General features: G+C 50.1%; 1 protein-coding gene across 2 annotated transcripts; it reads right to left on the reverse strand.

Moving 5' to 3' along the window:
* Positions 1-636: 636 nt before the first annotated feature.
* On the reverse strand, positions 637-27,429 carry TNFRSF13B (TNF receptor superfamily member 13B). Of its 2 annotated transcripts, XM_081110748.1 has the most exons (3): positions 26,703-27,429; positions 1,667-1,852; positions 637-1,250 (listed from the first exon to the last, which is right to left on the reverse strand). In XM_081110748.1, exons 1-3 carry the CDS (start codon positions 27,358-27,360, stop codon positions 985-987), a joined length of 1,110 nt encoding a protein of 369 aa, XP_080966874.1. In that variant the 5' UTR covers positions 27,361-27,429; the 3' UTR covers positions 637-984. The 2 variants fall into 2 exon arrangements, with proteins under 2 accessions (XP_080966874.1, XP_080966875.1); XM_081110749.1 differs by lacking the exon at positions 1,667-1,852.
* Positions 27,430-27,956: the final 527 nt, after the last annotated feature.

Below are 27,956 nucleotides of genomic sequence, written 5' to 3' on the forward strand. Positions count from 1 at the left end.
ATGTGCACATACATACACACACCCCATGTGCACACACACCCCATGTGCACACACACCCCATGTGCGCACACACCCCATGTGCACATACACACACACCCCATGTGCACATACATACACACACCCCATGTGCACACACACCCCATGTGCACATACACACACACACCCCATGTGCACACACACCCCATGTGCACACACACCCCATGTGCACATACATACACACACCCCATGTGCACACACACCCCATGTGCACATACATACACACAGCCCATGTGCACACATCCCCCATGTGCACGCACACACGCACGCACACTGATCTTGGTTCCCTTCCTGACAAGGCGCGATGGGGAATTGTTCGGGAAAACAGCTCTAAGCAGCCCAGCCTCGTCTTCCCGGTGGAGGCCACAGGGTGTACCCGCTGCTTCCCACCCAAGGCTGGCCAGTGCTCCCGGGCCTGGGGGACAGTCAGTGTGGATCCTGGGAAGCCGGGAGCTGCGACCTCGCTGGGGTGGACTCTGGAGCCAAGGGAGGCGGCTGGAGAGGTAGGACCATTCGGAGTCCCCCCAGGAAGCCTTGTGCTGAGTGAGCGACACAGCAGCCAAGAGGTTCCGTGGAAGGAAGGGCGGCGGGACCCTGTCGCAGGTGTGCTCAGTACGTCTTTATTGACTAGCTAGCGAGGAAGGGAGAGGGCGACACATCCACATCCACCTGCTGCTCCTCACGCCCCCTCCTGGGGAGGGACAACCTGGGCAGGCGCCCTGACGGGGAATCGAACCCAGGACGCCTGGGCCCATGGGCGGGCGCTCAACCACTGCGCACCCGCCGGGCTGTGGCAGGGGTGGGGACCTGGGGCCAGGACAGTGCAGGCTCTGCCCGGCACTCTCCCCCCAGCCCTCTCGCCCCTTCCTCTTGCTCTCCCCAGCTCTTCCCTGTGCTTCCTCTCTGTCCCCATCTCTCCCTCACCCCTTCCTCTCTCCCCTCCTGGTTTCACACAGCCAGGCCCCCCTCCTGGGTGGGGGAGCACACGGCCTGGAGGCTGCTGTCGGGGGACCCCGCGCAGGGCTGCTCCGCCACGGTAGGGTCCAGGCTCCCGCACCTCCCAGCACGCATGGGGCCGGGGGGCCCAGGTGCACCCCCGCGCTCCTGGGCGGGCGCCCTGCACTGGGGGAAGCAGAAGCTGCAGGCCTCCACGTGCTCCTGCTCCTGCTCCTGCTCCAGCTCCAGCTCCTGTGGGCCGGCTTCCATCCTGGGATCTGTGTGGAAGGAAAAGGCATTGGCCTTGGCCCCAGCCCTCCCCCCACCTGCAGCCCGGGGACCGCCCTCTGGGTAAGCCGCCCTGCGCCCCACAGTGCCCCGTCCATGTGGCCGGCTCCCTCTGCTCTGGGATCTGCGCAGGGGCGGCTGTCACCCCTTGGCTGACACTGCCCAGGCCCCAGACCCTTGGGAAGACCACCTTCTCCCAGTTTCCCTGGCCCCCCGGCAGCCCGGCCCCGCCACCTGCTGCCCCCACACCAGCCTGCCTTGGCGCACCCCGGGGAGGGCTGGGGTGGCCTCCGCTCTCCTGGGAAGACCCGGCCCCATGCTCTGGGCTCAGGAGCAGGGCAGTGCCCGGGCGGGGTGGCTGCACACTTTCCCACAGCAGGGGAGGCGAACACCCTCTCATGCTCACCCTGGGAGGACGCGGCTGGGGTGGGGCAGAGCCCTGGGGGGCACTGGCGGGAGGCCTGGCCCCCCCTCCTCTTGAGAAAGCAGACCATGGCCAGGAGGAAGCCGCAGAGGATGGCGCCCAGGCAGAGGCCCAGCGCGCTGTAGACCAGGGCCCGCTGGTCGGCGCTCAGCCGCAGCCCTGGGGGCGCTGCAAGACAGCGGGCGGCCCTGAGTTCAGGGGGTTCCCTGCCAGGACCCTTCTCCGAAGTGTCCCCCTTTGAGACCAGCAGCCCTGCCCTACAGTCTCTCTTTTTCCTCACTAGGGTCAAGCAAGCCTTACGTGCGCACCCCCTCCCCTCCCCAACCCCCTGGGAGGCAGAGCCCCAGCTGCCGCCTCTGGGCCTCTCTGGCCCCGCAGGACACCCGCCCTCTACCCCGTTCCAGGACCTCAGTGCAGGACCTGAGGCGGCCTGTGCTCTCCACCTGCCATGAGGAGGCAGCATGGGGCGGAGCCCAGGTGGACGGATGAATGATGGACAGATGACTGGACCGCAGTCTAGGAAGGCTGTCTGTCTGTCCCGACCTGGGCCTCTGCGGGGAGAAGCCTGGGGGCGGGGGGCAGCTGGGGCGGCTGCGGAGGAGCCTGGACAGCAGGTCTAGGCCAGAAGGGCCTGGGATGGGGCGCTGGCCACTGCCTCTCAGGGCCTGGGAGGGGCGCTGGCCACTGCCTCTCAGGGCCTGGGAGGGGGCGCTGGCCACTGCCTCTCAGGGCCTGGGAGGGGGCGCTGGCCACTGCCTCTCAGGGCCTGGGAGGGGGCGCTGGCCACTGCCTCTCAGGGCCTGGGAGGGGGCGCTGGCCACTGCCTCTCAGGGCCTGGGAGGGGGCGCTGGCCACTGCCTCTCAGGGCCTGGAGTCTGGTTTGGGGGCCACAGGAAGACCCAGCCCAGGGCCAGAGCCTCCCCTTGGAATGTCTCCCCATCCCAAGCTCTTCCGGGGCCTGGAAGTGGGGAGCCCCTGATGCCCCCCAGCAGGACAGACGAGCCTGAGTCGGTTTAATGTGTAAGTAACAGACTCATCCTGGGGACAGCCCACCCAGCCTGGTGCCTGCGGGCACTTCCTGCAGCATCTGCCTTCATCCTCCTGCTCCCAGAGGACTCGCCACCCCCTTAACGCAGACGGAGTCCACATGCCAGCGGTCCCCTGCAAAGGTGCACACCGCAGGCTTGTAGGACAGCCATGAAACTGTGCAGGGACCACACAGCTCCATCAAATGTCCTCACTAGCCGTCAGTGCCCGCCCCAGGTCCCGGCAATGACTGCTCTGCCCGAGCAGGTGCCCTGACCAGGAATTGAACCAGTGACCTCCTGGTTCCTGGGCTGATGCTCAACCACTGGGCCACCCTGGCCGGGCAACTTTTTTTTTTAATCTCTGTCCCTGTGGCCTTGCACGTTCAGACATTGTCTATGAATAGAATCACAGACTACAGGTGACCTGTGTGTCTGGCTTCCTTCACTTGGCATGTTTTTGAGGCTCATCTATGTAGTGTGGATCAGGTTTTCACTCCTTTTCATGGTTGGATAACACGTCATGTGATGGGCATACCACATGTTGCTTATCCGTTCACTCACTGATGAACCCTGGGGTTGTTTCTACCTGCTGTCACGATGAATGGTGCTGCTATGGACATTTGTGTGCAAGGTTTTGTGTGGATGTATGTTTTCAACTTCCTTCGGAGTACATACCTAGGAGTGGAATTGCTGAGTCATAGTTAGCTCTGTTTAACTTGTAAAAAAAATATTTATTGATTTCAGAGTGAAAGGGAGAGGGACAGAGAGATAGAAACATCAATGATGAGAGAAAAACATCGATCGGCTGCCTCCTGCACACCCCCTCATGGGGATCAAGCCTGCAACCCAGGCATGTGCCCTGACTAGGAATTAAACCAGTGATCTCCTGATTCATGGGCTTGATGCTCAACCACTGGGCCACCCTGGCAGAGCAACTTTTTCTTTTTTTTAATCCTCACCTGAGGATATTTTTTCCATTGCTTTTTAGAGAGAATAAAAGGGAGAAGTGGGAGAGAGGGAGAAACACTCAAGTAAGAGACACATCGATTGGTTGCCTCCCACATGACCTGGACCAGGGTAGGGATCTAACCTGCAACTCAGGCACCTGCTCTGACCAGGAATCGAACCCAAGACCTTTCGATGTGTGGGGCAATGCTCTAACCACGGAACACACTGGCCAGGTCTCTCTGTTTAATTTTTTAAGCGACTGCCAGACTGTTTTCCACAGTAGCTGCACCATTTTACACTCCATTTTGCTTGTGACAAAGCCAGGGTCAAAGTTGCACGGTTTCCAAACACAGAGCTGCAACCAGGAGCAGGTCTGACGGAGTCCTGGCCAGTGCACTGAGCTGGCCACACAGGGCAGTGAGCTGGGCACTGCCCCCCTCCTGACACAGCTCCTTGGTGTCGGGAGTTTTATAGAGTGACCGAGTAGGCAGGCGTGACCTTGACGTTCACAGAGGGAACCAAGCTTGAGGTGGGATGAGGGTCACACCTCCAGCCTACGGACGTTTGCTCCTCAGGCCCAGAGCTCAGAGAGGCCCTGGGGAGGGGAAGCAAAGACCCCAGGGCATGCACACTGGTGATCTGGATCTGAGCCTGAGGCGCTGCGAGGAGAGGGGCCCAGGGAGGTCCATAGGGCACAGGGCAGGGCAAGGTGACACACATTCCCACTCCCAGGTCTCTCCATCTGTTACCTCCTACTTGCTTCTGGAATAAAATGAAGACATTGTCTGGCTGCCCCGCTCCAGATGGCTGCAAAGTACAAATGCACTGCCATGTCAGTCAAGGAGAAACTGCAGTAAACATGGGAGTGTTCACATGTTTTCAGCAAGATTTCCAACATCTAGACCAATTCTCACACTATGGCAGTGGGTGCTCAATCAGAGAGCCAAAAATAAAAAAATTAAAAAACAGCAGGACAGCTTAAGGGAGCTGTGGGACAATGTGAAATGTAACAATATTCAAATAGCAGGTGTACCAGAAGAGGTAGAAAGGGAGAAAGGAATAGAGAAAGTGTTAGAAGGAATAATGGCAGAAACTTCTCTAACCTGGTAAAGGAAAAAGTCACACAAGTTTAGGAGGCACAGAGAATCTCAAACAAGAAGAACCCAAATAGACCCACACCCAGACACAGCACAATTAAAATGCCAAAACTTAAAGACAAAGAGAGGATCTTTTCTAAAATATATATATATTTTTTATTGATTTCAGAGAGAAAGGGAGAGGGAGAGAGATATAGAAGCATCAATGATGAGAGAGAATCATGGACCAGCTGCCTTCTGCACCTCCCTCCCCCCAATGGAGTCTGAGTCCACAACCTGGGCAGATGCCCTTGACTGGAATTGAACCTGGGACTCTTCAGTTTGCAGGCCGGCACTCTATGCATTGAACTAAACCAGCTAGGGCCAAAGAGAGAATCTTAAAGGCAGCAAGAGTAAAGCAAACTGTAACCTACAAAGGAGCTCCCATAAGGCTGACACCTGATTACTCATCAGAAACTCTACAGGCCAGACGGAATGGCATGAAGTACTCAAGGTAATCGAAAGCAAGGATCTGAGACCAAGATTATTATATCCAGCAAGGCTAACATTCTAAATAGATGGTGAAATAAAGAGCTTCCCAGACATAAAGAGGCTAAAGGAGTTCATCACCACCAAGCCAGTATTATAAGAAATGCTAAAGGGACTGTTGTAATGAGAAGAAATAGAGAGAGAAACCTAGACATACAGAATTAAAATGGCAATAAATAAGTACCTATCAATAATAACCCTAAATACAAATGGATTAAAGGCCTGTCAAAAGACATGATGGGATAAAAAAACATCACCCATCTATATGCTGTCTATAAGAGACCCAAGTCAGAACAAAAGATACACACAGCATGAGAGTGAAGGGTTGGAAAAAAAATATTCCATGCAAGTGGGAAAGAAAAAAAAGCTGAAGTAGCAATTCTCATATTCAACAAAAAAGACTTCAAAATGAAGGCCGTCACAATAGACAACAAAGGTCACTACATAATACTAAAAGGATCAATCCAACAAGAGAATATAACCCTGGTAAACATGCATGCACCTGATATAGGAGCACCTCAATGTACAAAAAACAAACAAACAAACAAACAAACAAATACCCTTCTATAGGACTTTAACGGAGAGATCAACAACAATATAGTCATAGTAGGAAACTCTAACACCTCCCTGACTTCACTGGATAGATCTTCCAGACAAAATATTAACAAGGAAACAGTGACTCTAAAGAACACACTGGATCAGATTGATTTAATTGACATTTATAGAACATTTCACCCAAAGCTGCAGAATATACATTCTTCTCACATGCACATGGATCATTCACAAAGATAGACCACATGTTAGGACATAAAACAAATCTCTACAAGTTCAAGAAGATTGAAATCATATAAATCAGCTTCTCAAATCACAGTGGAATGAAATTAGAAATCAACTACAGTAAAAACACCCCAAAACATTCAAACACATGGAAGCTAATAGCATGTTATTAACAATGAATGGGCTACCAATGAGATCAAGAAAGAAATAAAAAAACTTCCTAGAAACAAATGAAAATGAACACATAACAACCCAAAATCTCTGGGACACCACAAAAGCAGTCCTGAGAGGGAAGTTCATAGCACTACAGACCTACCTCAAAAAACAAGACAAATCAATAATAAACTATTTAACCCTACACCTTAAAAAACTAGAAAGAGAAAAACAAGAAAAGCCCAGAGTAGTAGAAGGAAGGAAATAATAAAGATTAGAGCAGAAATAATGACATAGAAACTAAAAAGACAATACAAAAAAAATCAATGAAACCAAGAGCTGTTTTTTTAAAAAGGATAAACAAGATTGATGAACCGTGCCATAACCGGTTTGGCTCAGTGGATAGAGCGTTGACTTGCGGACTGAAAGGTCCCAGGTTCAATTCCAGTCAAGGGCATGTACCTTGGTTGCGTGCACATCCCCAGTAGGAGGTGCGCAGGAGGTGGCTGATCGACGTTTCTCTCTCATCGATGTTTCTAACTCTCTATCTCTCTCCCTTCCTCTCTGTAAAAAATCAATAAAATATATATTTAAAAAAATATTGATGAACCGTTAGCCAGACTCCTCAAGAAACAAAGAGAGAGGACACAAATAAATAAAATCAGAAATGAAAGTGAAGTAACCACTGACACCACAGAAATACAAAGTACTGTAAGAAAATACAATGAACAACTATATGCCAACAAGCTGGACGATGTGAATGACATGGAAAAATTTGTAGAAAATTACAATCGCTAAAAACTGAATCAGGAAGAATCAGAAAACCTGAATAGGCCAATAACAACTGATGAAATAGAAGCTGTACTAAAAAAATCTTCCAGCAAACAAAAGCCATAGTTCAGACAGTTTCACGGTGGAGTTTTACCAAACATTCAAAGAAGAACTAACACCTATACCTCTCAAACTATCCAAAAAATATCCAAAAGGAAGGAACACTTCTAAGCTCTTTTAATGAGGCCAGTATTAACCTAATTCCAAAACAGATAAAGACACTACAAAGAAAGAGAATTACAGGCCATCCCTGATGAACATAGATGCTAAAATCCTCAACAAAATATTGGCAAAATGTATCCACCACTTTATTAAAAAGTTCATACACCATGACCAAGTGGGATTTATTTCAGTAATGCAAGGCTGGTATGACATTCCCAAATCAATAAGTGTGATACATAACATAAATTGAAAGACAAAATCACATAATCATTGGATGCAGAAAAAGCATTCAGCAAAATCCAACACCCATTTTTGATAAAAACTCTCAGCAAAGTGGGAATAGAGGGAGCATATCTCAACATGATAAAGGCCATATATGACCAATCTACAGCGAACATCATACTCAAGGGGCAAATCTAAAACCATTTCCCATAAGAACAGGAACAAGACAGGGCTGTCTGCTTTCACCACTCCTGTTCGACACAGTACTGTAAGTCCTAGCCACAGTGATCAGACAAGAAGAAATAAAAGGCATCCAAATTGGAAAGGAGGAGGTACAACACTCATTTTCACAGATAACATGATATTACATGTAGAAAACTCTAAAGACTCTACCAAAAAACTATTAGATTTAATAAATGAATTTGGCAATGTGGTAGGATACAAAATCAACTCTTAGAAATTGATGGCTTTTTTATACACCAACTAGAGGCCCACCGTGCGAAATCATGTGGCCCTGCCCACCCGCACTCGCCGCGCTGCACACGCAGCCTCCTGGTGACGGTCTTTGGTCATTACAGCATTAGGGCCACTGGCTTTTTATTAATATAGATAATGAATTTTCAGAAAGAGAAACTAAAAAACAATCCCATTTACCATTCCAACAAAAAAATTAAGATACTTAGGAATAAACTTAACCAAGGAGGTAAAAGACTTGTATTCGGAAAACTACAGGACATTCAAAAAAGAGCTAGAAGATATAAACAAGTGGAAGAATCTTCCATGTTCATGGATTGGTAGCATCAACACCATTAAAATTACCCAAGGCAATCGACAGATTCAATGCAATTCCTATTAAAATACCAAGAGCATATTTCACAGTGCTAGAACAAATACTCCAAAAATTTATATGGGACCAAAAAGGACCCCGAAGAGCTGCAGCAATCTGGAGAAAGAACAAAGTTAGAGAAAACACAATACCAGGTATCAAGTTATACTACAAAGCCACCGTAATCAAAACAGCCTGGTCCTGGCACAAGAACAGGCATACATATCAATGGAACAGAACAGAGACCCCAGAAATCGACCCAAGCCATTACGCTCAATTAATATTTGACAAAGGAGGCAAGAGAATATAGTGAAATCAAGACAGTCTCTTCAATAAATGGTGTTGGGAAAATTGGACAGATACACGCAAAAAAAAAAAAAATGAAACTAGACCACCAACTTACACCATACACAAGATTAAACTCAAAATGGAAAAATGCCTACATGTAAGCCGGTAAACCATGAAAATTCTATAAGAAAACATAGGCAGCAACATCTCAGACATCTCTCATAGCAGTATGTTTATGGATACATCTCCTAGGGCAGTGATGGCGAACCTATGACACGCGTGTCAGAGGTGACACGCGAACTCATTTTTTTAGTTGATTTTTCTTTGTTAAATGGCATTTAAATATATAAAATAAATATCAAAAATATAAGTCTTTGTTTTACTATGGTTGCAAATATCAAAAAATTTCTATATGTGACACGGCACCAGAGTTAAGTTAGGGTTTTTCAAAATGCTGACACGCCGAGCTCAAAAGGTTCGCCATCACTGTCCTAGGGCAAAGGAAACTAAGGAGAAAATAAACAAATGGGACTACACCAAAATAAAAAGCTTCTGCACAGCAAAAGAAACCATCGACAAAGTGAAAAGGGAGCCCACTGTATGGGAGAACACATTTGGCAATGATACATCTGATAAAGGGTTAATTTCCAAAATATATAAGGAACTCATACAACTTAACAAAAGAAAGACAAACAATCCAGTTAAAAAATGGCAAAGGACCTAAATAGACCCTTCTCTAAAGTGGACATACAGACAGCCAAGAGACAAATGAAAAAATGCTCAAAGTCACTGATCATCAGAGAGATGCAAATTAAAACAACAATGAGGCATCACCTCACACCTGTCAGAATGGCTACCATCAACAAATCAGCAAATGACAAGTGCTGGTGAGGATGTGGAGAAAGGGTACCCTAGTGCACTGCTGGTGGGAATGCAGACTGGTGCAGCCACTGTGGAAAACAGTATGGAGTTTCCTCAAAAAACTAAAAATGGAACTGCCATTTGACCCAAGGATTCCACTTTTAGGAATATATCCTAAGAAACCCGAAACATCAATCAGAAAGAATGTATGCACCCCTATGTTCATAGAAGCACAATTTACAGTAGCTAAGATCTGGAAACAGCCAAGTGACCATCAGCAGACGAGTGGATATGAAAGCTGTGCACATTTACACCATGGGAATCTATGCAGCAGTAAAAAAGAAGGATCTCTTACCCTTCAAGACAGCATGGAGGGACCTGGAGAGTATCATGCTAAGTCCGTGGTGGGCAAACTGCGGCTCACAAGCCACATGCGGCTCTTTGGCCCCTTGAGTGTGGCTCTTCCTAAGCCTTAGGAGTACTCTAATTAAGTTAATAACAATGTACCTACCTATATAGTTTAAGTTTAAAAAATTTGGCTCTCAAAAGAAATTTCAATCCTTGTACTGTTGATATTTGGCTCTGTTGACTAATGAGTTTGCCGACCACTGTGCTCAGTGAAATAAGTCAGTCAGAGAAAGACAAGTATCACACGATCTCACTCATATGTGAAATCTAATTAACAAAATAAACTAATGAACGGAGTGGATCCAGAGACATGGAAGCATGGAACAGAGTGGGAATCTTGGAGGGAAGGTGGGTTAGTGGGAAGAGCTCAACCAAAGACCTTGTATGCATAGTGTGGTGAAGGCCTGGGTAGGGCTTGGGAGGGGCTGGAGGGGTCAGTGGGGAAGAAAAAGGGCTATATGTAATACTTTCAACAATAAATAATTATTAAAAAAGAAAGCAGACCTTGAGAACTCGTGTAGTTGCGACGCGCAGCTGTTAGATTTTTTTCTCCCCCCGCCCTTTAACTTCATATAGTGCTGGTTGGAGGGGGTGCTCAGGGCTGCTTTTCCCCGGTACCCCGCCTGTTGCTCCCTGGATCTCCAGCATCCAAATAATAAAATGCGCCAGAGACCAGCCTCGCCTCTACCTGTGTGACCCTGGCAGCGACGGGCAGCAGGACCCTTTCGTGTCTGGGTCACATCCACTACCGCTCAGGCTGAATGCAGCTTTGGACAGTTCACTCCAGGCCTGTTTCCTAATCTGTGAATGGGGTGTGATAAGCCTCCCTCCTCAGATGCTTGGCCTCCTGAGGGGCCCCTGTGAATGTGTCTGAGGGCGGGATGTTCTGGCCAGTCGCCAAGCATCCCACACCCCACAGCCCCGCTGGCAGGGTCTGTCCTCGGAGAAGGAGCCGGTTGGGGTAGCAGCTGGGCTCCTGGCTGGTGGGCATTCTGCTCCTCCCCAGAGAAGACTGTAGCGCAGCGGTTCTCAACCTGTGGGTCACGACCCCTTTGGCGGTCGAACGACCCTTTCACAGGGGTCGCCTAAGACCATCCTGCATATCAGATATTCACATTACGATTCATAACAGTTGCAACATTACAGTTATGAAGTAGCAACGGAAATAATTTTATGGTTGGGTCACAACATGAGGAACTGTATTTGAAGGGCCAAAGGTTGAGAACCACTGCTCTAGGGCATGGCACACGGACGACATACCTTATCCTGGACTCGCCATCTCCCCCTCCACTGGGGCTCTACATGCACTCGGGGTATTTGCTCTAATGTCTGCACTTGAGCGGGGAGGGGTTTCTGCAGTCGATGTGAGCCTCACTGTGGGGGCCTCCAAATGTGGACTTTCTCACAGGGTCCTTCCCAGTCTCCTCCGCGCACGCGTGTGTGTGTGTGTGTGTGCGTGTGTGTGTGTGTGTGTGTGTGTGTGTGTGAGAGAGAGAGAGAGAGAGAGAGAGAGAGAGAGAGAGAGCTGCCTGACATAATTCTTGGAGACAAGTTCAGGAAAAGGGGGGTGGGGAGGAGGAGACTGTTTCTAGAACACCCATCCCCCACTCTACTGACTGCCCATGGAGGCCTGGGGTTCCCAAGTCCCGTTCTTCCTGGTGTTTCCGATCCTGAGATGAACCCCCTGGAAGCGGCACTCACAGCTGCGGAGGCACCGCCGCAGACTCAACAGTGGGCCCTGTGCCAGCCCCTGCCCTGGTCTTGGGTCCGGCCCGTGGTTCCTGGGCCCTAGGTCCTGCCCCAGCTCGTGCCCCGCCCCTCCACAGTCTACCTTCCCCGGAGTGGCCTCCTTTTCTTCACCTCCCTCAGAGGCCCTCTCTGGCTCCTGAGCCCAGCGTTTCATCAGGCGGTCTCCCCGACAGCTGGGTCCAGAGACCTCACTTCAGTCCAGGGAGGCGGAGGGGCGTGTCCTGCCCCTCTGTGACTTCACACGCCCTGGTCAGGCGAGGGCACAGCGAAGGGAGGCCAGAGAGACAACAGTTCACACCCTGAGATCACCGCGCAGAAAGGCAGCCATAGGACCACAGCTCCAGCTCCCAGATGGAAGGAGGCCTCGAGCAATCCCAGGACGGCCTCACTGTCTGGGCCCTCGCCATGCTGGCCCCGGGCTTCCATGGATGCGCCCCAGCAAGAAAACAGCCGTTCCCACTTGCACAAACGACCTGCAAACCGTTCACCTTGGTGGTGGTGGTTAGGTTGGTCAAACCATCAAATCGATGCCCCCACCCTGGGAAACTGACCTTCAGGTCATTTCATAACCGACATTCCTTGTTGCTTAGGCCACATTCCACTTGCCAGTAACTTTCCCCTCCGGACTTGCCCAGGATCTAGACCTGCCAGAGAATTCTCCCGCCTTGCTCACCCAGCCCCGCCCCGCCCCGCCCCGCCCCCAGAGCAGGATGCCACATGGCACCTCAGTGCTCGCCTGCTGGCTGGCCCTGCTGACTACCCCCCCGCCCCCCAAACACACACCGGCTCCTCTGCACCCGCCTCGCTCGGTCCCGCCCCGCACTGGCCCAGCGGGGTTGGCCAGGCGCCCTGAGCTGCTCGGAGAACAGCGGCCGGAACGGCCCTGCCCCACATTCTTATCAGGTGGAAATTGGTTAAAATGGACCCAGGTGCATCAGAGGACTGAGAGAAGACGAGGCTGAATGTGGAAGAAGAGAGAAAGGCCTGGCTTGCTGGCCTCAGGGATGGTGAGCGAGGGGATCCCGCTTGTGCAGTGGAGGAACCCACAGCCCTGCCCATCCTCTGGTCGGGCCACCCCCACCCGGAGGCCTGGAAATGGCCCTTCATAGGGTCCCCCGACCTCCTTGTGGCCAGAGCTATTGGACATTTGGGCCCTTCTCTGTGGTGGGACCAACTCCTTCAGAGACCTTCCTCCTTGTTGGTTGCCATGGATACACAGACCTCAGGCTCTGCTCCTCCAGCATCTCGGTGACCCTCTCCTGACCCCTGGATGCAGGCCCCCACGTTGGGTTCCCACCTCAGAGCTTTCTCTCCTCACACCTCCTGGGGCCCTGGGTAACCTTTCCCATTCCTGTGGCCACACTGCCACCTTCTAGGCCAGTGAAGTCCAGCTTCTCCAGGTGAGATGCGCCCCAAGCTCCAACCCCGGGGCGGTCCTGGCGCCCCAGGCTGCAGCCTGTCCCTTGGGGCCAGGGCATCTCCCTGCAGCCAGTTCAGGCCCCTTGTCCCCAGCTGCTCCGTCTCCCCAGGGTAGCAGACCGGGCCCTGTGGCATCGGGCAGCTGCCCCTCCCAGGGCCTCTTCAGTGGCTCCTGGAAGCTTGCCGCTCCACTCAGTCCTCTGGGCTGCCCCCCACTGGGAATCACGCTGGGGATCGAGCCCGCAACCTGCACATAAAAACTGACTGGGAATTGAACTGTGACTTCCTATTTCATAGGTTGACACTCAACCTCTGAGCCACACCAGCCAGGCCTATTTATTTATTTTTTAATCTTTATTATTGAGAATAAAACAGATATCCCTCTTCCCACCCTCCCCCATTGTCCCCCCTCCACCTGGTTCCTGCCCTGCCCCAGGCTTTCGCCACCCTATTGTCTGTGTCCATAGATAATGCATAGATGCACATAAGATCTTCAATCTCTTCCCGCCCCCACCCCTGTTCCCTCTGAGAATCGTTTGTCTTTTTCGTTTCAGTGCCTCTGATTCTATTTTATTCACCAGTTTATTCTGTTTCTTAGATTTCTTGTTTATTTTGATTTTTAGATTGAATTGTTGATAAATATTTATTGGCATTTTATTGTTCATGTTTTTTACTTTTTTCTTCTTCTTCCTCTTCTTAAAGAATACCCTTCAACATTTCATGTCACACTGGTTTGGTGGTGATGAACTCCTTTAGCATTGTCTTGTCTGTGAAGCTCTTTATCTGACCTTTAATCTAAATGAGAGCTTTGCTGGGTAGAGTAATCCTGGTTGTAGGTCCTTGCTATTCATCACTTTGAATATTTCTTGCCACTTCCTCTGGACTACAAAGTTTCTGTTGAGAAATCAGCTGGCAGTTGTATGGGCGCTCCCTTGTAGGTAACTAACTGCTTTTCTCTTGCTGCTTTTCTCTTGCTACTTTCAAGATTCTCTCTTTGGCTTTAACCCTTGGCATTTTAATTATGATGTGTTTTGTGTGGGCCTCTTTGGGTTCCTCCTGTGTGGGACTCTCTGAGCTTCCTGGATTTGTAAATTTATTTCTCTCACCAGATAGAGAAAGTTTTCTGTCATTATTTCTTCAAATAGGTTTTCAATATCTTGCTTTCTCTTCTCCTTCTGGCACCCCTATAATGTGAATGCTGGTATGCTTGAAGTTGTCCAAGACACTCCTTACACGATCTTCATATTTTTGGATTATTTTTTCTCTTTTGATTGGTGTTTTTTGCTTTCTCATATTTCAAATCATTGATTTGATTCTTAGGATCCTCTACTCTACTGTTGAATTCCTGTATATTATTCTTTATTTCAGTTAGTGTATGCTTAATTTCTGACTGGTCCTTTTCAATTTTTTTTTTTCTTTTTCTTTTTGGCATTCTCACTAAGATCCTTGAAAGTCTCACTAAGTCCCTTGAAGGTCTCAAGAAGATCCTTGAGCAACCTTATAACCGTGGTTTTGAACTCTATATCCAGTAGTTTGCTTTCTTCCATTTCTTTCATTTGTGACATATTTCTTTGTCTCTGCATTTTGGTTGCTTCCCTGTACTTGTTTCTATGTATTGGGTAGAGCTGCTATGTCTCCTGGATTGGTAGAGTGGCCTTGTGTAGTAGGGCCCAGTGGCTCAGCCTCCCCAGTCACCTGAGCTGGGCACTCTAGGTGTGGTCCTTTATGAGCTGGTGCACAGTCTTGTTGTAGTTGAGCCTTGATTGTTGTTGGTGTCACTGGGAGTTGACCTCCAGGCCAATTGGCTGTGAGGACCAGCTGTGACTACAGTGGATGAGCTGCTGTGCAGGAGATACCCCTATGGAGCAGGACTTGCTTCAGTGGGGCTTTGGTGCTCACTGAGTCTGCCCCTTGAGTGTGTTGCTTGTGGATGTGTAGGGTTGTAATCTGCTATGATCTGAAGCTGTCCACTGGGTGCACTGGCTCTAGAGCCTCCTGGGAGGTGCAAAGTCATCCACCGCCTGGGGCCACCTGGCAGGAGCTACAGAGCAAACTGCAGATTCCTTCTATTTGTATTGGGTTTGGAAGTACCCATGGAAGGGCCATCTTCGAAGCAAGGCAGGCTGGTGCTAGTGCTGGGTCTTGGGCCTTTTATTGATAGGTTTGGGGCACCCTGACCCAGGTGCTGCTTGTTTGAGAGATTTTAGTTAAGTCTGAAGCCTGAGCAAGGACAGACCATTCATATGGAAAATCTGCAGCAAAAAGCTTGGGTGGGGCTGCAAATTGGTTGGGGTGGGGTCTCAGGGAATCACCAGAGTGGAGCAAACAGAAATGGCTGCTAGTCAGCCCTGAGGCCGGGAGGTCCCAGCACAGGAACAATGACCCCTGTGAGAACCTCTGCCTGGGAGAAAGCCTCCCCAAGTTCCTGCCCCGATGGCAGACAATCTAATTTCTCCCCATATGTGTCTGGGTCCCCCAAGCCTCGCCCTGGTGCTGGAGCTCAGAGGAAGCAAGACCTTGCAGGTTCAGTTCATGTGCCGGGCCTTTAAGAGGAACAGCTGAGTCTCCAGCAGCCTCCATGTCACTGAGCCACAGTCCCTGCCGGTAGTTATGGGGCCTTCTCTTCCCTGCCATGGGGCCCTGGGCTGGGGTCTGGTGTGGGGCTGGGATCCCTTGCTCCTCATGGGCGGCCTCCACAGAGACCATCTCCCTCCTGATTAAAAGCACACCACTGGTGGGTGTCAGGCCAGCTCGTTCCGCGCCTCTGCCCCTCCTGCCAGGCTCAGCGTGCCTCCTTCTTCTCTAGCTGTGGGACTCCCATCAGCCAGCTTGCAGGTGGCTCTGGATGACGGCTGTTCTGTATTTTAGTTGTAATTTTAATGTGGTTGTGGGAGGTGGCGAGTCAGGTGTTTTCTTAAGTCATTTTCAGACAAGCGTGGCAGCCTTCCCTGCTCTCCCTGCTGAAAGCCTCGTCATGGGTCACAAGCCTTTCTACGCCCTCTTGGCCAGTGTGTGGCAGCACCAGTCTCGGTACCAAAATGCCCCCAATTGGGTGGAGGTCCCTCCCACCTTTGCAGAGTGGCCACCGAACCCCCAGCTTGGGACTCGCTGCTGCAGGGCTCAGTCTCGTCTCCTTGGACCTCCAGCTCCAGCACAAAGCTCCTCGCAGCCGGGCTCAGTTTACCCCTCCCAGCATTTGCACAGCCTGTTCCCTCTGCCTGGAACACTCTTCCTCCTCCTTGTCTCAAACACATGTTCCTTTTAAGCGAGCAGTTACTACACGCTGGGTGGGCTCTTGCTGATCTGATGGACTGATCTCTGGTGCTCTTCACGGCCCTATAAAGTCATATGATCCCAGTGTCAGAACCAAGGCCCAGAGAGGCTAACTGGCTCTGGATCACACGGGAACTGAGGATGGAAGCGGGTCTGGCTCTAAAGCTACACCATCACCCACGTCTGCCTTCATGCCCCTCCTCAGCTAGCTTTCCTGGGGTGCAATGGGGGCAAGAAAGGCAAGCTGGGCTCTATCGCCACCACGGACTGGAGTTAATTTATTATTTGCATGAGTTTTGTCCATTTTCTGTCTGTCCTCTGAGACTGTGACTTCTGTGGGTCAGGGACAGGCTCTGCCTTGCTCCTGCTGATCCCCCTGCACATCCAACCCTCCACAGGTATGAACCAAATGAAGGAACGAATGAGAGTCCGAGAGGATGCAGGAGAGAACTGAAGTGGGGGTCCCGCGGGGGCCTGGCGGGGGGAGGCGGGAGTGGAGTGGCAGGATTTGGGGGCCCACGAGTGCGACAGGGTAGGTCAGCTCCAGTGCGTGCAGCTGGACACGGCCTGGCCACATAGCACCTGCAGCTCCTGCCCTCTGTCAGGGCCAGGCCTGGTCTCGCCCCTGGGCCTGTGGTCCCAGTATTTCTTGTTTACAGTCTACACCCACCCCAGCCCCTGCCCTGCCAGCACCCACAGGAGTCAGAGAAGAGAGCCAAACAGACCTGAACCCCTGGCCTCTGGAGAGACACAGAGCAGGGCGGGCACAGCAAGACAGCGGGCTCCGAGGCCGGGGGGCGGGGGGTCCTGTTACCCGTCGCCATGCCGTGTGTGGTGTGAGTGGAACAGCTAATGGGGTTTGAACAAACCTCCAACCTCGGTCATGGCCATGCTGACCTAGCTGTCTCCCCAGCACTTCCTCACAAACCCCATCTCCTCATCCCGGGGGACTTCCTGTCTGATTCTCAGCAAGTAGCTCTAAATTTTGAGACTCAGTTTCTTGAACTGTAAAGTGGGTAGGCTTGGTCCAAATGGGAACCTACTGCGTCAGAGGTGGGGAGAGTTCCAGTTCGGCTGGAAGGACCAAATCTGTCGCCAACTGCAGGGCAGGCAACCAGGCCACCAGACACTGGAGGAGCAGGTGGGGCCCTGCCTTTGTGTCATCACCCGCTCCGAATCCACGCCCTCGGCCGTTCCGCTCGTGAGAAAGGCCGTGCTGGACTAAAACCCACAGCAGACTCACCATGGCCGGAAGCTGTGTGCCTCCTCTCCCCCAAGACGCGGCACATGCTTGCCTCTTCTTGAATCCGGCCAGCTTTGCCACGCGAGCATCAGAATGCAGAGCAACGATGCCGTGCACGTTCCCAGCCCAGGCATCAAGGCCGTGTATTTCCTACCTCTCACGCTCCTGCCAGCGGGACATGCTTCGCGGCACGCTGGTCCCCAGAGGCGGGGGGCAGCCTGACCAGAACCACCCTTCACTGGGTGGCGGGACACAGCGGGCCCCGCACCCCAGGTCGCGAGGAACAACAAGCCGGTGGTGGCGCTGTTGGCTGTGTGGCGCCAGCTCGCGAACAGGACAGAAGAGAGGAAGAGGTAGCACTTCAGCCGAGGGCAGCGTGGAGCTGGGCAGCCTCCCTTCTCAGGGCGCAGAAGGCACGAGGGCCTGGCCTCACGGAAATGATGTGACCACGAGGAACGTACAGCCACGGAGCGCGAGCGGCCAGCTGGCACCCGGGAGTGCCAGGCCTGCCGTTTCTCCACTGTCCCGCCCGAGGTGCCAACGCCGGTGTGGATGGCCCGGGAAGCCCCGCCCACTTCCTGGCGCCCGGAGTCGCATGAACAGGGCGCTTTCTGGAGGGAAATCAGATCTTTTCAATGCCCGGCACCTGGGAGCTGCCCACGTCAGGGAACACGTCTCATCGTGTCCGAAGTGGCCAAGCCCAACGTCAGCTTTTCCAGAGCACGTCTCCGCCTCCCCCTCCGCTAGTCTCCGCTGCCCGGCAACGGGATGAGAGCTGTCGCTCACAGGTAGCGCTGCCCACCTGCTGCCCTTTTCTCTCAACAACCTCTGATCCACACGGCAGAGGAGGCAATCACGGTCCTCGCCCTCCCACGACCACATCAAAATCACAACTGAACTGTAGACCCACCATCGAGGTCCACCTGGAAACCAGCTGGACTGAGGCTAGAAAGCGGCCATGGTGAGGCTGGGGGAGGAGTGGAGGCCGGGAGCAGGCAGCTCCCACACCCACCGGGCAGCGATGAGCCACCGGAGGCCGCCCCCAGCCTCACACCTGGCTCCCCTGCCTGAGGCACCAGAGGAGGCTCCATAGCGTCTGGCCATGAAAACTAGCGAAATTGTGTGCAAGTGACAGGAGGGCTGCTGGCATCTCAGGCGCTCCTCCTGATGGGCCCTCGCACATACTTGCTCGCTCACAAACTCACTCGCTCTGGGCTCCAGTGCCAAGGCAGCATCTTGAAAAGTGCCAGGGTCATGCGGGGAGAAAGGGAAATTGCCTCCTTCAGGGTGAGGGCGGGGGAGCAGGGCAGGGGAGCTCCCTGTGGGGATGGAAGTGCTTGGCGGGTGCCTTTCCTCTCTGTGGAGCCCTCTCTCGACCCAGCCCGCAGGCACAGGCAGGCACCAAGTCCTTGCCCTCCGTTAACATAGCTCACATGATATGCCCCACTCTGGCGATTCCCTGAGACCCTGCCCCACCTACCTTTGGCTTTTCCGCATGTGTGGCTGCCTCAGCTCATGCTGAGGACATTCCTAAAGCCTTTCCAAGTAGCTGGCCTCAGCGAGCCTTGGGCCTCTTGTTCAGTGGTCCTAAGGCCAGCACAAGCAGCAACCCGTCTCACCTTGCAACGCAACCCCCATCTTGTGGCCCAAGCCTGGCACAAGTGGTGGCCAATCTTGGCCTGGAACACAGTTTCAGTTACATGGCCACATTCCTGGCACAAGTGGCAGCTGGCGTCAGTGCCCACCAGAGGGTGCCCACTTCAGTTCACAGAGTAGACTCTCAAGTTCCTCCTAGCCAGCACAAGTGCAACCAATCACAGACCACTTTGTAGCTCCCACCAGGTGGCTCCAAGCCAGGCATCTGGCCTTGGTCTGCACTGGAGCCCCTTCTGAGGCTCCAGAATCAACACGCCCAGTGGCCGGCTTCAGACCTCACCAGAGCCCCATGTAACCAGCTCCGCAAATGACACGCCTGAAGGGCGGCTCACCTGGCACCAGAGTTCTCTATAGCAAATCCCGTTCCCCGGGGCCAGCCCCACACAACAGCTCCTCTGGGGGTCATGGCCGGTCCTCATAGCCTGTCAGCAGAGAGTCAGTTCCACCCAAGGATGTGCCAATAGCCAGCAAGGCCCAACTACCACAGGAGGGCACCCTCCCCCCCACTAGGAACACCTGTGCGCACCTGGCCTAGGTGAGGAGGGAGGGTGCCACTGGGACCCATGGGACCCCTACTACATAAGACCACCCCGACAAGACTGGGAGATGCAGCAAATCTATCTAATCTGTAGAAACAGACACAGGAGGCAGCCAAAATAGAAGCAAAGACATGTCCCAGAGGAAAGAACAGGAGAAATCTTCAGAGAAAGAACTAACCAACACGGAATCAAGCCGTCTAGCAGATGCAGAGTTCAAAATACTGATTATAAAGATGCTCAGTAAAGAACTTAGGGGAAGATTAGATGTACTCAGTGAGAACTACAACAAAGAAATAGTAAATAAAAAAGGATATAGAGCCCTAGCTGGTTTGGCTCAGTGGTAGAGCATCAGCCTGCAGACTGAAGGGTCCTGGGCTCGATTCCAGTCAAGGGCATATGCCTGGGTTGTGGGCTTGATCCCCAGTGGGGGGTGTGCAGGAGGCAGCCAATCAATGATTCTCTCTCATCATTGATGTTTCTATCTCTCTCTCCCTCCCTAAAAATATATTTTTTTAAAAAGGACATAGAAACCATAAAGAAGAACCAGCCAGAGTGAAGAATACAATAACTGAAATGAAGAATACATTAGATAAAACCAGTAGCAGATTAGATGAAGCAGAGGATCAAATCAGTAATTTGGAAGATGCCTAATTAGAACAGCAAAAAGAGAAAAGAATAAAAAAAAATGAGTGTAAGGAACTCTGGGACAACATCAAGTGTATAATAGGGATAGCAAAGGAGAAGAGAGAGAGCAAAGAATTGAAAACCTATTTTAATACATAATGACTGAAAACTTTCCTATTCTGACCAAGGAAATAGACAAACAAGTCCAGGAAGCACAGAGGATTCTAAATAAGATGACTCCAAAGAGGCCTATAAAATGACACATCATAATTAAAATGCCAAAAGTTAAAGACAAAAAGAGAATCTTAAAAAGAGCAAAAGGAAAGCATTTAGTTACCTACAAGAGAGCACCCACCCATAAGACTGTCAGTTGATTTTTCAACGGAAACTTTGCAGGCCAAAAGGTATTAGCATAAAACATCACAGTGATGAAAAGCAAGGACCTACGACCAAGATTACTCTATCCAACAATGCTATCATTTAAAATTGAAGGAGGGATAAAGAGCTTCCCAGACAAGAAGAAGTTAAAGGAGTTAATCACCACCAAGCCAGTATTACATGAAATGTTAAAGGGACTTCTAGAAGACGGAGGAGGAGAAGGAAGAGGAGGGGGAGAGGAAGGGGAAGGAAAGAACAAGAAGAAAAAATATAAATAATAAAATGGCAATAACTACATACTCACTAGTAATTACTTTAGCCTTGACCAGTGTTTCCCAGTGTTTAGAGCATCAGCTTGCACACCAAAGAGACACGGGTTCGATTCCCAGTCAAGGGCATGTACCTGGATTACGGGTTCGCTCCCCATCCTCAGTTGGGGTGTATGTGGGAGGCAACCAGTCAATGTGCCTCTCTCACATTGATGTTTCCCTCTCTCTCTCTGAAAAAACAATGGGAAAAATATCCTCAGGTGAGGATTAACAACGAAAAAATAATTACTTTAAATGTAAATGGTTAAATGCTCCAATCAAAAGACATAGAGTGGCCTTGGCTGGTGTGGCTCAGTTGGTTGGGCATCGTATCATGCACCGAAAGGTTGCTGGTTCACTTCCCGGTCAGGGCACATACCTAGGTTGTGGGTTTGATCCCCAGTAGGGAGCGTGCAGGAGGCAACTGATCAATGTTTCTCTCTCACATTGATGTTTCTCTCTTTCTCTTTCCCTTCCTCTCTCTCTAAAAATCAATTTAAAATAAACAAAACGTATTCTTGAATGAGGATTTTTTAAAAAGACATAGGGTGGATGAATGGATAAGAAAATAAGACCCATACATATGTTACCTACAAGAGACCCATTTCAGGTAAAATTAAAGATACTTCATGCAAATGGAAATGAAAAAAAGGTAGGATAGTAATACCTATATCAGACAAACTAGACTTTAAGACAAGGGCTATAGTAAGAGACAAAGAAGGATATTACATAATGAGAAATACATCAATCCAACAAGAGGATATAACCCTTGTAAACGCTTATGCACCCAACATAGCAGCACCTAAATATATGAAGCAAATATTAATAGACATAAAGGGAGACAGCAACAATAATAGTAGGGGACTTTAACATCCATTGAATTAATGGATAGATCATCCAGACAGAAAATCAACAAGGAAACAGTAATCTTAAAGACACACTAGACAGTTAAAATTATGTTACTAGAACATGCCACCTCCTAGCATCAGTGCATGAGAACGTTTTCCAGGATAGACCACATACTAGGCCACAGAACAAGTCTCAACAAATTTAAGAAGACTGAAGTTCTAACAAGTATCTTTGCCGATCCTAATGGTATAAAACTAGAAATGAATTACAAGAACAAAACTGAGAAATACACAAGGACGTGGAAACTAAATAACGTGCTACTGCACAATGAAAGGGTTAATAACAAGATCAAGGAAGCAATCAAGAGATACCTTGGTGAAAATAAGACAAATGAAAATGAAAACTCAATAACCCAAACTCATGGGACACAGCCACAGCAGTTCTAAGAAGGAAAGGCAAAGCAATACAGGGCTACCTTAAGAGACAAACAAACAGCCCTGGCTGGTTTTGTCCATGGGTAGAGTGTCAGCCTGCAGACCGAAGGGTCCCAGGCTCGATTTCAGTCAAGGGCATGTACCTGGGAGCAGGCTCCTCCCTGGCCTGGGCCCTGGTCTGGGCCCGTGCAGGAGGCAACCAATCGGTGTGTTTCTCTCACATTAATATTTCTCTCTGTCTTTCCCTCTCTCGTCTACTCTTGGTAAAAATCAATGGAAAAATATCCTCTAGTGAGGATTTGGGGGGGAAAAAAAGGAACCAAACCTTAAATAAATAATCTAACTTTATACCTAAAGTAATTAGAAAAAGAAGCACATACAAAGCCCAAATTGAGTAGAAGGAAGGAAATAATACAAACCATGGGGGAATAAACAAAATAGAGCCTTCAGAAATGAAAGAGAAGTGATAACTGACACCATGAAATACAAGAAAATTACTGTGAGCAATCCTGTCAACAAATTTGACAAACTGGAATAGTTGGATAAATTCTTAGAAACATAGAACCTTCCAAGTCTGAATGAGGAAGAAACAGAAAATCTAGACAGACTTATACCTACCGACGCCATCAACTCAGTCATCCCAAATCTCCCAACGAACAGAAGCCCTGGACCAGGTGGCTTCACAGGAGAATCTTACCGAGCATTCCAAGGAGAATGAATGCCTATTCGCCTCAAGTTTGATACCTATTCCAAAAACTGAAGAGGAAAGAAGGCTCCCAGATTCACTGTACAAGATCAGCATTACCCTGATATCAAAGCCAGACAGACACTACAAAAAAAGAAAAATTTAGGCCAATATTCCTGATGAACATAGATGCAGAAATCCTCACAAAATATTAGCAAACCACATTCAACAATACATTAAAAAGATCATATATCATTTATCCAGTGGGATTCATTCCTAGGATACAAGTTTAGTTCAATATCTGCAAATCAATTAATGTGATACACCAAACAAAATGAAGGATAAAAATAATATAATCATATCAATAAATCCAGAAAAAGTATCTGACAAAATCCAACATCTATAATAATAAAAGCGTAATATGCTAATTAGACCGGACAGCCAAACTACCTTCTGGATGTCATTCTGGATGTCCTTCCAGACGAAGCCACGGTGGTGGGGGCCGAGGCAGAGGTGGTTAGGGGTGATCAGACAGGCAGTCGAGTGGTTAGGGGCAATCAGGCAGGCAGGCAGAGTGGTTAGGGGTGATCAGGCAGGTAGGCGAGTGGTTAGAAGCAATGAGGCAGGCAGGGAGAGTGGTTAGGGGCAATCAGGCAGGCAGGTGAGTGGTTAGGGGCAATAGGCAGGTGAGTGGTTAGGAGCCAGCAGTCCCGGATTGTGAGAGGGATGTCTGACTGCCGGTTTAGGCTCGATCCCATGGCCTAAACCGGCAGTCGGACATCCCCGAGGGGTCCCAGATTGTGAGAGGGTGCTGGCCAGGCTGTGGCTCCCCCCCACCCCAATGTATGAATTTTGTGCAGCAGGCTTCTAGTTCATTTATAAAAGGAAACTGTCAGCCAAGTGGGAATAGAGGAAACATACCTCAACATAATAAAGGCCACATATGACAAGCCAACATGATACTCAAAGGTGAAAAGCTGAAGCATTTGCATTTTTAAAAATATATATTCTTATTGATTTCACAGCAATCAAACAAGAAAAAGAAATAGAAGGCATCTGAATTGCATGATACACTATATAGAGAACCCTAAAGAGCATCAGCCTGTGAACTGAAGGGTCCGGGTTTGATTCTAGTTAAGGTCAGGTAACTTGGTTGCAGGCTCCATCCCCAGCTCCAGTCGGGGCACACATGGGAGGCAACCAATGGATGTGTCTCTCTCATATCAATGTTTCTCTCCCCATTTTTCCCAATCCCTTCCACTCTCTCTGAAAATCAATGGAAAAATGTCTTCAGGTGAGGATTAACAACAACAAAAACTATTAGAACTGATAAACGGGTTTAGTAAAGTAGCAGGATACAAAATTAATATCCAGGAGTCGGTTGTATTTTTTAAAACTCTTGACCCTTCAGTCCATGGGGCGAGGCTCTAACCACTTAGCAAACTGGCTAGAGCAATCAGTTGCATTAAAAAATTTTTTAAAATTGATTTCAGAGAGGAAGGGAGAGGGAGAGAGAGATGGAAACATTAATGATAAGAGAGAATCATTGATTGGCTGCCTCCTGCACACCCCCTTCTGGGGAATCAAGCCCATAACCCAGGCATGTGTCCTGACTGGAATTGAACCATGACCTCCTGGTTCATAGGTTGACGCTCAACCACTGAACCACACTGGCTGGGCCAGTTGCTTTTTTATACACTAATAATAAGCTACCAGAAAGGGAAATTAAGAAAACAAACCCATTTACAATTGCATCGAAAAGAATAAAATACCTAGAAGTAAATTTAATCAAAGTGGTAAAAGATCAATACTCAGAAAACTATCAGACATTGAAGAAATAAATTGAAGATACAAGTAAATGGAAGCTTATACTGTGCTCATGGATTAACATCATTAAAATGTGCATATTACTCAAGCAATGTATAGATTCAGTGCAATCCCTATCAAAATAACAATGGTATATTTCACAGAACTAGAACAAATAACCCTAAAATTTACATTGAACCACAAAAGACCCTGAATACCCACAGCAATATTGAGAAACAAGAAATAAGTTTGAGCTATCATGCTACCTGATCAAACTATACTACAAAGCTGCAATAATCAAAACAGCATGGTACGGGCATAAAAATAGACACATAGATCAATGGAACAGGATAGAGAGCCCAGATATAAACCCACACCTATATTGTCAATAATCTATGACAAAGGAGGCGAGAGTATACAATGGGTAAAGGTAGTCTCTTCAATAAGTGGTTTTGAGAAAACTGAAGAGATACACGCCAAGAATGAAAGGGAAACATGTTCTTACACTATCTACAAAAATAAACTCAAGTGGATTAAAGATTTAAATGTAAGATCCCAAGTCATAAAACTCCTAGAAGAAAACATAGGCGTACACTCTGACATTGCTCTTAGTGATGTATTTTTGGATATGTCTTTTTGAGCAAGGGAAACAAAGCAAACATAAATGGGACTGCATCAAGCTAAAAAGTTTTGCACAGTGAAGGAAACATTAACAAAATGAAAAGACAACCTACTGAATGGACTAAGATATTAACCAATGATAGATATGTCTGATAAGGAGTTAATACCAAAATATGTAAGAAACTCATACAACCACACACACACACACACACACACACACACACACACAATTTGATTTTTAAAAATTGGGCAGAGGACCTGCTAGACATTTCTTCTAAGAGGCCACACAGATGGCCAATAGACATATGAAATGCTCAACATGGCTAATTACCAGGGAAATGCAAATTAAAACCACAGTGAGATATGACTTCAGACCTCTCAGAATGGTTATCATCAGTAAATCAACAAACAAGTGTTAGTGGAAAATGGGGAGAAAAGGGACCCTCACTCAGTGCTGGTGGGATTGTGAATTGGTGCAGCCACTATGAAAAACAGCGTGGAATTTATTTTAAAAAATTAAAAATAAAATACCTTCTGACCCAGCAATTCCACTTCTGGTATTTATCCAAAGAAACCCAAAACACAAATTTGAAAACATGCGTGCGCCCCGGGTTCCGCGCAGCAGTTTGCAATGGCCACCCCAGGGAAGCGGCCTGGGCCTGCAGCAGAGACGACGGGCGGATGGGACCCCATAAGGGGAACACCCCGAAGCCAGACAAAGAGGGGATCTCGCCATTTGCGGCACCATGGACGGACCTAGCGCTCTGCTCAGTGAAATGTCAAAACAAATACTGTGTGGTTCACCTACATGTGGGAGCTAAAAACAAAACAAATGGACAAACCAAACAGGAACAAACTCGTGGATGCGGAGAACTGATGGCTGCCCGAGGGAGGGGCGCGGGGCCTGAGAGAGGGGAAGGGATTTCCAGCGAGAACGCGCTCGGGGCTGTGGCACAGCTGGGCATGTGCCAGTGCACTGCAGCAACTAGATCCGGGTCCTGTGGCCTCCGGGCTGGCTGGGGGCCCTGCATGGGGACGCGGCTGCCTGGCACTGCACTGGGCGCTGCGGGGTGTAAGGCTGGATGCCCACGGTCACTTTTTTGAAATTAGAAAAGCCTCCGACTCAGGTCTTTTCTTCTCCGGCTTCCTTCCTGCCCGTGGCTTCTGGTACGTCCTGTATTGTCCCTTTTTTCTCCTGTGATGACCTCTACTCATCTGCTGGACCTTCGACCTCCCCCTGGAAGACGCTCCTTCGTTGGTCCAGTGCCCGGCCCCCACGCACTCAGGACCCCCGCGGCGGCTTACCTGGACCCGCCTCCAGGCCTCTGCGCTCGGGCCCCTGGGACCTCCCCGCGGCGTCTGCTCCGGTCTCGGGCTGCCCGGGCCTCGGCCGCCGGGGCGCTGGGCGGAGGGCCGCGCGGCCCCCGAGGAAGCTCTCGCAGAAGTGAGCGCAGGGCGCGGGGTGGCGCCCGCAGATGGGGGCGCAGCGGATGCAGCCCCGCAGGAGCCGGTCGTAGTACCAGCCCTGCTCCTTGCGGCAGCTCAGCGACTCTGGGCGACAGAAACAGTGGTGCCACCGGGGGCGGGACCGTGGGGCTGGGGGTCGGGCCTCCCAGGGCCTCCCAGGTAAAACATCGCAACCTAACTCCCCAGAGCCCTGCCGCGACCCGCGGCGGTCCTCCTCCGCCCCACGCTGCCAGCCAGGCCGCACCCACCGAGACGGCGTGCGTCCATGCCCAGTGTTACACCTTCCCGCCGCTCGTCGTTCCTCCGTCCCTAAAGGCTGTTGAGAAGTGCACGCTCTAGTCTCTACACACGCACGGACTTTCAGGCAGCTCTTAAAATGGAAATGCAGTGGCCACATTGTCACTAAAGTTGTTGCGTTTTGGGGGGGATGTCCTACCATCACATTATTTGTTTGTTTGTTTGTTTGTTTGCTTGTCTGTTTTAAGGTTCTGTACATATGTGTGACTTTATTCTTTTAAAAATTCTAATTTAAAGATTGTATACACATAATTACATAGTTATATGCGTTAGAGTCCTTAAAGCTTTTACTTGCATTTTTCAAGCCTGTGGGAGCCACGCCAGGGTCCCCGGATAGTCAAGGCCGATGGGCGCACAGCGGCCTTGTTGCCAATACCGATGCGGCCCAGGCCGCTCTGAGCATGAGCCTTATCGGGCGTCCAAAGCCAGGACCCCCGGAGCGGGTGCAAGGACGCACGGGACGCTCTGCCCTCGGCGGCCGACATGGGGGACGTCCCTGCGGCAGCGGCCTCTCTGTGTCAGTGGTATCGCCCGTGTGTAGCCAGGGCCAGTGTGCGGGCACAGCGGAGGCGAGAGCGCTCATGGGAGAGGAGTTAGGAGGCGGTGACCATGTGAGCTACAGAGAGCAGCAGGGCGCTGGGCAGGGGAGACGGGAGAAGCCGCTGAGCCGGAGCTCAGGTGCTGCTCCTGCTCCGATGTGAGGCGGTGAGTCTGTGGCAGTGAGTGCTGCTCAGACAGCAGCTGTGGGTGCAGGGGCGGGTGTGGGTGCAGGGGCGGTGTGGGTGCAGGGGCGGG

Source organism: Myotis nattereri, assembly GCF_964212035.1.
Source record: "Myotis nattereri genome assembly, chromosome: 16".
Classification (NCBI taxonomy): Eukaryota; Metazoa; Chordata; class Mammalia; order Chiroptera; family Vespertilionidae; genus Myotis; species Myotis nattereri.